Source organism: Aegilops tauschii, chromosome 1 (assembly GCF_002575655.3).
Source record: "Aegilops tauschii subsp. strangulata cultivar AL8/78 chromosome 1, Aet v6.0, whole genome shotgun sequence".
Taxonomy (NCBI): Eukaryota; Viridiplantae; Streptophyta; class Magnoliopsida; order Poales; family Poaceae; genus Aegilops; species Aegilops tauschii.
The window spans coordinates 13,091,433-13,100,984 of NC_053035.3; the positions used below are offsets into that span (position 1 = coordinate 13,091,433).

At 45.3% G+C, this 9,552-nt stretch overlaps 1 protein-coding gene and 1 long non-coding RNA gene across 3 annotated transcripts; one reads left to right on the forward strand and one right to left on the reverse strand.

Annotated features, from left to right (window-relative positions):
- Positions 1–2,558: 2,558 nt before the first annotated feature.
- LOC120970305 (uncharacterized) lies at positions 2,559–3,096 on the forward strand. The gene is made up of 2 exons (XR_005765026.3): positions 2,559–2,710; positions 2,817–3,096. It is a non-coding gene; the product is annotated as an uncharacterized lncRNA (long non-coding RNA).
- A 474-nt stretch (positions 3,097–3,570) lies between these two features.
- LOC109749377 (subtilisin-chymotrypsin inhibitor CI-1B) lies at positions 3,571–4,476 on the reverse strand. Of its 2 annotated transcripts, none has more exons than XM_073506497.1 (2): positions 4,156–4,476; positions 3,571–4,036 (listed from the first exon to the last, which is right to left on the reverse strand). In XM_073506497.1, exon 2 carries the CDS (start codon positions 4,024–4,026, stop codon positions 3,811–3,813), a length of 216 nt encoding a protein of 71 aa, XP_073362598.1. In that variant the 5' UTR covers positions 4,027–4,036; positions 4,156–4,476; the 3' UTR covers positions 3,571–3,810. The 2 variants fall into 2 exon arrangements, with proteins under 2 accessions (XP_073362598.1, XP_020163929.3); XM_020308340.3 differs by having other exon boundaries at positions 3,571–4,047; positions 4,156–4,460.
- Positions 4,477–9,552: the final 5,076 nt, after the last annotated feature.

The following is a 9,552-nucleotide window of genomic DNA, read 5'->3' on the forward strand; positions in this document are numbered from 1 at the left end:
TTGACTTGATTTCGAATTTTGAATTCGAACAGGATTTGAACCAGAGTGATTTTAGTAACAATAATAGTGGTGATGTGGCATCATTAGTAGAGGGTTATTGTAGCTTAATTATCCGGACGTCACACTAGGGCTGACCATATGGCATGCGAGGTTTCTAGAGAGGCGACTTGGATCAGGACCTCCTTCGAGAGATTGCGAAGGAGGAAGGCTATAATCTGCTGATCTTGAATCAGCCATGGTTTGTATTCAGGGTTAGGAACGATTTGCTCCTTTCCTTCTGAGGTCTTGGTGACTATGGTGTTGTTTGGCTCGGGTGTGGTTTGATCTATGTACCCATATAGCCCGGCACCCATGATTTGGGAGCGAGCTTGGGTTCTTCATAGGATGTAGTTGGTTCTTGTGAGAGGCTCGGATGTGGTGCTGGTAAGGGCATTGCATGGAACTTGGCTGGAGGTAGACATGGTTCCGTTTGGTGGAGGACAAGGTAGGAGCTAGGGTTTTGAGCGGAAGGAAGGAAGGTAGTCGAGGCTAGATGTGGCGGAAGAGGGAGGCTCTGATACCATGTGAGATTGTATCGAAACGTCTCAATGCCCATACACAGGCACCCGCATGGTATATATTGATATTGTGGTTTGTGGTACAAGAAAGGGTTGTTGGGATCAACCGCATGAGAGAATATAGGAGGTTTAAAACAAGAATAAAAAAGAGATCACAACTATCTCTAGTTACAATTGAACCTACGCATAGCCTCCTATACCTATACGTTTAACAAAAACATCGATCCCACACCTCTAATGAAGCCGCACATAATATTACTTCCATGTTCTATGGTCATCTCCTATTTCCTGATTGCACTGGACAACTCATCTCTGGACTTGCATAGCAACTCCTAAAAAATGAAGTACTTGATGGGGGCTCGTACGTCACTAAATGGATTTCACGAAGATGTATATTGTCACTAGATACACATTCTTGCTATGGAATTCTTAAAACACACACATATCACGTGCTTGTCTCGCCTCTTCTCGAGACCTTCCTTTGTTGCAAGAAAACACACAATTTGAAGATCCCGTTGGTGGCAAGTTGAAGATGGATCCGCTCAAAGACAAGTTTATTTGTAATAGTCCGAATTGTCCAATATACATCCCTGAAGCCCCACCCAATATATCACACGAGCACAACCAGAGCTGGCCAGGATAATCTCGCCGAAGTCAGGGAAGTTAGCACGTCATCAACTGCAACTCACCACTTCCCAAAGGTATCTCCAAAGGAACTGGGTGTGACACAATAGAAGAAAATGTGGTTAATATCTCTGTGAACATCACACAACGGTTGATCTCCAAGGCCGCTGCACTTCCTCGACGTCGGATGTCAGATGTCCCCTAAACAGGAGGCATGTATGGTATAATACAAGTTCGCCGCCGCAAAAAAACACATGTTCAGTAAAAATATATTAATCATTTGGGTTGTTTTGTGTCCATTTGAGTGCGGACAAGAATGTCTATGAAACACGGATCAAAAGCAAAATACCATGGCATGTCTAAAGAGAGCTCTTACAAGGAACTGTTTGGGCGTGAAAATTCATCCTAAGGGCCAGTCTGGAACCAGTGATTTTTTTTCCAGCAATGCTTGATCTACGTTATACTACCTCCATAGACGTTGGGGCAGTTTAAATTAAATTGTCTCAAAGTCTTATATTTAGGAATGGAAGAAGTATAATTTACGTGTTTAACGCGCAGTCCTACCAGGGGGTAGGATTGGATGACTTAGGGGAGGAAGGGGGCCACCCTCCTAATATTCGGGGAGGGGGTGATAATTAATTGTGAGCATTATGTAGAGTTTTTGTCAAACATACCTAGATGTAGGTTTTTTTTATTCACCAGCTCCCCTCGGCCAATCTGGAACGGAGGTAATACAAAACAAGTCCGACCACCAGCTCCCCCCCCCCCAAAAAAAACACCCACCAATCAGGAGCATCCATTCGATATCCATCCAATGGCCCATGTTTAATTTTTTATTTTTGCAACTTAGGAGCTGCTTTTATGGTAGTCATCCCCGCTTATCTGCGTTTTGAGTTACTCCCTTGTCCGGTTTTCTTATGCCCCATTGCAATTATTGTCAAACTTTGACCATAAAATGAACTAATAAAATATAAACTATATGTGACAAAACTATATTGTGTGAATTCTCTTTTGAATGCAAATACAATTCTGTAATTTTTGTATTATATAAATAATACGATGTGACTGAGTTATATAAATGAGCAACATTTGATACAAAATACTAGTAGGGCTAATAAACCTTGACGAGGGAGTATCCAAGTAGCCGACATGATCTACACCGAGCAACACGTTCATCCACCCTTGAATCACGTGGTACGTTGTTGTCTTCTTTAGCAGCCCAACGTGTTGTCCACTACGAAATCAAGTGTGGCCAATTTAGGAGCCACCTCGTGTACCACGCACGCTGCATGCATGCATGTGCGACATTACCTTCTCTGCATATGCGGCTAGTTAGCACAAGCAAACAATTTCTCGTGCTCCACGCGTGCATGTGTGAGAGCATCTTATCTTCTCTCCTGCTTGTCTCATGCATGTGAGAGCATCTATCTCATCTTCTGTCGTGATAAATCTTCCCTATAAATAGGGCAAGTGTTATGCAAATACTCATATCAGTCAAGTTCAGAGTAAGCTCGAGGTCCATTTAGCTGGTTAGTAGTGTTGGGTATATATTCCATATTCCATATTTCCATTTCCATATGCTTTCTGCCAATAAGTTTCTCTGTATGCATCATCCTCATACTTGACTTTCTCCAGGGTCTTATTGAAGGCATTGTTTTTAGGTGAACTCGGACTTTCTCCAGGGTGAAGATCCAAGATCTTCGATCGAGCAACGACAACGCTTATGCATTGTTTCTTTCTTGGGGGCGTTGCTTTTGGAGAACCTCATTTGTATTTCGGGTGTTGTCTTCGGTGGTTGGTAGAGTGCTACTGATGCTAGTGATTCATCACCGTGGCAGGGTCTTTTTTTCTGTTCCTTTTATTTTCCTTTTTGGCTGTGTGTATTCTTGATGCCTTTGAACATCTTGTTGGTATAGAGGCCGGGTGTAATTGGTATCTTCATGATATTAATATGTTCCTTTTGTCAAAAAAATTAAGATAGGAAGTAAGAATTATATACAAATAAGCACCACATAAACGTCAGCCCAAACTTCCCATTCCGTCATCGCAACACTAAGTAACTACTCGCTTAAGACTATCTTTCTCCATCTTCCGTGACTCAAGGCAATGCTGGTGAATTTTATCTCTCTTTTTTTGGATATTTTCTTGGTAGTGAATTAGTGATTAAACTTTTTAGAGGAAAGGTATTTCTATCCAGAATTGATGATTAAAATTGAGCTGTGAACTTGGGATTGCTCGGAAGTTACATGCATGGCATTGAGATATGCACAAATTTAATTAGGCTTGTCTTAATCTACCCTGGATGGAACTTCCCAGTTTGGCACATACACATACATGACTGACCGATCAAGCACACGATTTCTTTTAAAGAAGGATTACCCCCGGTCTCTGCATCAAAATGGTGCATGCATCCATATTATTATACGAAGTAGTCATCAAATACATAGTTCGATACAAATTGGCAAAACGAGTTAAAATAAAATAAAAATTGCCACAACACCGATTAAGCACACTTTAAGGACCGATTAAGCACACATGACTTGCATACTTCTTTATTTCTCCATATTCATTTATTCGTGAGCCAGCATGTATGTATGCAGGCCACAGCAAGCCAGCAAGAGCTATCCACCTATCCAACGTGGGGGGTCTCGGCGACGGTGCCCACGAAGATGCGGACACGGTTGGGCCTCAAGTCCTCGGTCACGGCGGAGCCGACCGGCACCATGACAATGTCGGCGTCGGGCTTGTCCTTCAGGATGATCTCCTTGGCCTCCTTGATGGTCAGCCCGACCACCTCCGGCCACGAAGTCTTCTTTCCACCGGCGAGGTCGTCGGAGGAACTCATCTTCGCAGCACTGGTTGATAACTTGAGATCGATCGATCAATCAGAGATAGCTTAATTGAGGCGGAGTGAGGTATTTCAGCAACAAACTAAACAAGAAGATCAGTTGCGGCACATCTAGTTGCTACTCACCGATTGATGGACGGTCTTCTCCGACTGATGGACGCGCGGACGGCCGATGATATTCGATGATTGACCGGCTAGTGAGTTGCGCTGTGTGGGACTTGATTTGCACAACACATTGGTCGAGTAATGTATATATTGTAGAGAGATTACGAGTAGGTAGCATCTTCATTTTCCATCCATTGGTACGTTCTAGTAGCAAGGTACACGTGCCACACGACTTGCATGCAAAGCTTCTTCGTGGACACATCCATTAAGTTGGGTCAAGCAAGCAACCTACAGGTATAGCTGGCGAATTGATATGGTCTTGAATGCTTACTTCCACGTACGCGATAAGAGATAATGTTTTCAGGTATTCTAAAATCACAATATATTAATATTAAGCATAATAATATTATCTCTCCAGAAAACTATGAACTTATTATAGTGTAGTCTTCGGAAAATCATGGACTTACTATAATATTATTTACCGGTCGCCTGACCGGGCGACTCGGGCGGCGGCTAGGGTTTCCGAGCGCTGCCTCCCCCACACCTCCTCTCCCTCCTCGTCGCCACCTGAGGTGGTCGCCGGGCAAGCCCGCGCGGCCGCCAGTGACGGTGGCGGCGAGTCCCTCGTCGCTCCTGCAGCGGAGGATCTGGATCCCAGGGTCGGCGGCCCCTGCCGGCGTGGCGTCGCCGTTAGCCCTGAACGGCGCTCGCGGAGGGCTCTGGCTGGCGTCCTCGACTGCGGGGGCGGTGGGGCATCGGCGCCTGGTGGCTACAGCGTGGAGGCCTCCTTTTCCTCGCCAGATCTGGAGGTTTGCCGCCCCTAATTCGCTCCCTCCCCTTCTGCGCTTGTCTTCCCGCGGCTGGTCGCTGGATCTGGCGGAGTTTGGGGCTGGTGTTGCAGATCGGGACCGGGGGAAACCCCTGGCCGGCTGGTTCGGCCCGGCATCGACGTCGGCCTTGGGCGACGTTTCCTTCCTGGAGGCGATGTCGTGGTCTCCTTCTTCCCACCTCCGTTTCCTCTCCCGGGTGAAAACCCAAAATCCGGCCGGATTGGGCAGCGGCGGCGCCGTGTGTGTCGTTCCCTCCATGGAGGCGTTGCCTGGGGAGTGTGGATTCAGGCATAGGGGTGCTGAAGGTGGGGTTTTGGCCGGCAGCAGGTGCAGTGCCTCTCGCTGTCCCGCTGTCTGCCTCTCTGTTGTTGCTAGGCGGCTTTCCTGCAGCCTTCAGATGTTCTGGGCGCGATGTGTCTTCGGCGCCTGAGGGATGCGGTCATCGGTTGATGCTAGTTTCCTGTAACTAGCTCTCCGAGGTGTTGTAAGTTCAGAGTGCCCCCTTGTATCTTTTGGGCTTTTCACACATTGATGGCGGCGGAGATCGATGGCATGGCGCTGTGGAGACTCGGCGTCCGATGCGCGAAGATGGGCTCGCGCAGGAGGAGGTTGCGGTCTGGCGTCATGGTGACGTCGATGGCAGAGTGGCCAGACAAGGTAGAAGCCTCAATATGATCTGAAGACCTGTGGAAGATGGCGGCGACGACACACGAGTGCGTCTGACCGGATTGTGCCCTAGACCCGGTATGTGGCTCGGGCTGGGGCTTCCGAATGAGTTTCGGCTTCCGGCTTTTGATGTTAGGCTTAGGTGAGTGGCTTGGGTAGTGGCCCAGCTAGCACCCCCTCATCATATTGGATAGGAGTAGCGGCATATGTTGCCAAGATGGTGGATTCAGACACATTGTTGTAATACTTTGTACGGTCCTCGAGAATAATCAATAAAGTGGCCGTATGCATCTCCCAGATGCAGAGGCCGGGGGTCATCCTCCTTTTCTAAAAAACTACCGAGTTACCGGAAGGATAATAATATTATCTCTCCAGAAAACTATGGACTTATTAAAGTGTATTCACCAGAAAATCATGGGCTTACTATAATATTATTTAACTACCGACTTACCAGAAGGATAATAATATTATCTCCCCAAAAAACTATGGACTTATTATACTGTAGTCTCTAGAAAATCATGGACTTGCTATAATATTATTTAACTACCGACTTACCGGAAGGATAATAATATTAGCTCTCCAGAAACTATGGACCTATTATATTGTAGTCTCTAGAAAATCATGGACTTACTACAATATTATTTAACTACCGAGTTACCGGAAATTCATAGGAGCATGCAGGTGCCCGGGCACGCATCTGCCAAGCCCTGCCCAGCCACTTGATTGCCTCACGATTCATGAAGTAATTGCATCCTGCCCAAGGGCACAATAAGTTTTATGTTCCATCATTGAAACTTACAATTTGCTAATCGAAACTTGCGATTTCTCACTCACTCTTACAAAGTTTCATAGATAAAATTTGAAGGAATTTTTTTATTGGTCATCGGCACAAAAATCATGATTTTATCGGGCGGCCGTACTAAGTTTCAAAAGTTGAAACGTAAAAATTATTTTCAAAAAATTAAAAAGATATTCAAAATGGATCTTATTTGAAAGCCCTCGTCACGAGAAACATGAATATGAAAACAAAACTTAATTTGAACATTGCGTTCAAAAGATATAAAAGTTTGAAAATCAAAGCGAAAAATAAATGCACGCGCGAGGGACTCGGTGCCCTAAGACCCGAGTGCTACAAATCCACGTCCGCCTAGCTACATCCTTCTGAGTGAATTTTTGGGTCCCGAAGGACATGCGTCTCGGTATCATGTGCTTTTGGTGTGGAGATATGTGATATATGTGTTTTACTCTTTCTTTTTACTAATGCCATTTGAGTTTCACTCTGACAATGCAAGGGCAATAATGGGAGGGAAACATATGTTTTTTTATAGAAGACAACCCAAGAAGAGTTCGGCTTTGAATTAACAAAACCATCAACCAGCCAGAGATTACACAAGGCCAACAAATAACAATGGCCGGAAAATACATGGAGCTGGAATTGTAGCTTACAAAGCAACAGACAAAACGAGTAAAAGAAATATAATTGTAAGCACAGCTAGCCTGTGTGTCGCCCACCACTCTCAAGATCCTAAATCACTAAGAAGACCAGATAGCCAAAGGAGTCGCCGAATGCCAGGGAGAACGCCAACAAGCTGACTCCACTAGGCTTGGATGACAATGATCCTTCCTTCTCGGTTACCTAAGAGGGACATCCTTCCTTCTTTGTTACCTAAGAGGGACCCAACACCCTCGTCCTAGCTCGATGGACACCGCACGTCAGTAAGAAGAGGTGCTCTCCAGAGAGCTAGGCAAGTATCCGGCCACACAAAACATGGATGATCACAACAAACGCTTTGCCCAAGCCAAAAGCACACCTTGCCGGCCGCAACGCCACTATCCCCAGGAACCAAGCGAGTATGAAAAGCCAACTTTGGTATTCGAACACACAAGGATCTACACCAGGGCCGAGCCAAGGCGACGGACGCATAGAACACATGAGAAGCCATCGTAAAGGGGAACGGGGTATCCAGAGTCAAGGGTGTGCCGCCGGCGCTAGGAAAGAGATCCTTATCCCCTTCCACCCAGGGACGCAAAAGTCCCACTGGGATATGGCAGGGCATGCCCGAGTGAGGGATACCTGAGCGAGGGATGCCATTCGGATGAGGTTGAGGAGAAAATGAAAGTAGATATGGCAGTACACATGACAAAGTGTGGATGATAAGTACAGAAAGAAGCGGAGTGCTATAGTGGTGGGACATGTAAGAGACTATTCAGAAAGAGCTCTTTTACAGTACCCTTAAATCAACACAGACCGTCCGTTTTCTTTAATCCGACAGATGTTGCTTATTGGTACTCCAGCGCAGAGTGTTAGGGAGTACTAGTACGAAGTGTTAAGGAATACCTCCAGTTCAAGGGTAAAAACGTGACAGCAGATACGTAAAAACAGAAAACGTAACAGAAGATGACAAATAACGTGCGCCTAATATTCAGATCGAACAGTTACCTTGAAGATCCTAAAAAAAAGAACAGTTACCTTGAAGGATCTGATTTCTTTTAGGAATACACCGTTTATTTTTTGCGAATAGGAATAAAAGATTTGACTGGATATTGTTTCTACGTGCTTGAACGGCTGCTCGTATGGATTCAATGCACAAGAACTACATGCATCTGCTGGCGTTCTGTTCTTTTTTGCAAGTTCGTCGTTTTCAATCTACGAAGTTCTTACTAACACTCAAGTATCTATATCGGATTTTTGTTCAAATTAAGGACCAATCTCAGCAGTCGAAAATATGCACACATGGAGAAAGGGGTCGAGACGGACGATGAGATATCAAATGCACAAGATCGATGTTACAGAGGTGGAATTGCCTCATACATCAGCAGCGCTACGAGCAAAGTGGAGAAACCATCGGCGGTGTGGCGGCCGAGCATCAGGAAGATAGTTAGACCTGCGAAGAGGATGACTGGTGCGCTGAAGGAAGGGCAGGTCAGCAGTTGAGACGGATACGAGGAAGATCACTTGACGGCGTTCCAAGGGGAGAGCCGCGTGATTGTATCAAAGGAGTTTTTTTTCATCGTCAACGAAATAGACTGGAAGATTTATTAATAAAAAGATTTATTTTGGGAAAATTTTATAGCAACACAAAAGGTCCATAATACCCCTTAGAATCGATGGTTGGATTTAATTGGTACTCCCTGTTCTATTTTGGAGTACCAGGGTACCGTAAAAGAGCTCATTCAGAAAAGGGCAAGACAACTGTGAATTTGACTTGGGCGACACAGGGTGACGGTTATTCTTTCAAGTTTTACACAGGCGGTAAAGGATAGCTAGGATATTGAGTTCATCTAACTCATATATGTCACGTCCAATATGTGAGTTGTTCACTTTGACACAGATCAGTGAAGAAGCTACCATCGTGAATATACAACGGTGTTGTCAAATAAGGTGACACTATGAAAGGTGTGTGATGGCATTGAATGGATACTCTGGAAGTTTGGAGCGCAAACTAGAGTAAATAGTAACTTAATTGTCCTTGAGTGTTGACCGTGAAGAAGAAAGAGGGAACTACAGTTGCAGGTGGAGCCACATGGAGTTTGGGAGTAGCAGCGGTGCTCATGGCTTAACTGAAGTCCAATGTACATGGGGGTTTGACGCATGGATGAATCTAAGGTGATGAACAATATTCGCAAGGGTAGAGTTTGTTAGAGTTTTATCGAATATTTTGTACAAGGTAGGTTACACTTGGACTTGGAGTCGTATAGTTTGTAGACATGATATGGTGTACTGTCCTAGTAGGACTCTTGTATCCTAAGCCTATTATATAATGAGAGGGTAGACACACGATGTAACCTATGCCAACATAATAGCATAAACAAGTTGGGAGAGTTGGTGGCGTGTGCCGGCGCCCGGGCGACCAGAGTGTGGTATTGTGGTGGTGTCACGGGATGAGTGCCGGTAGTCATGCCCCTGATGTAGCCATGTTCG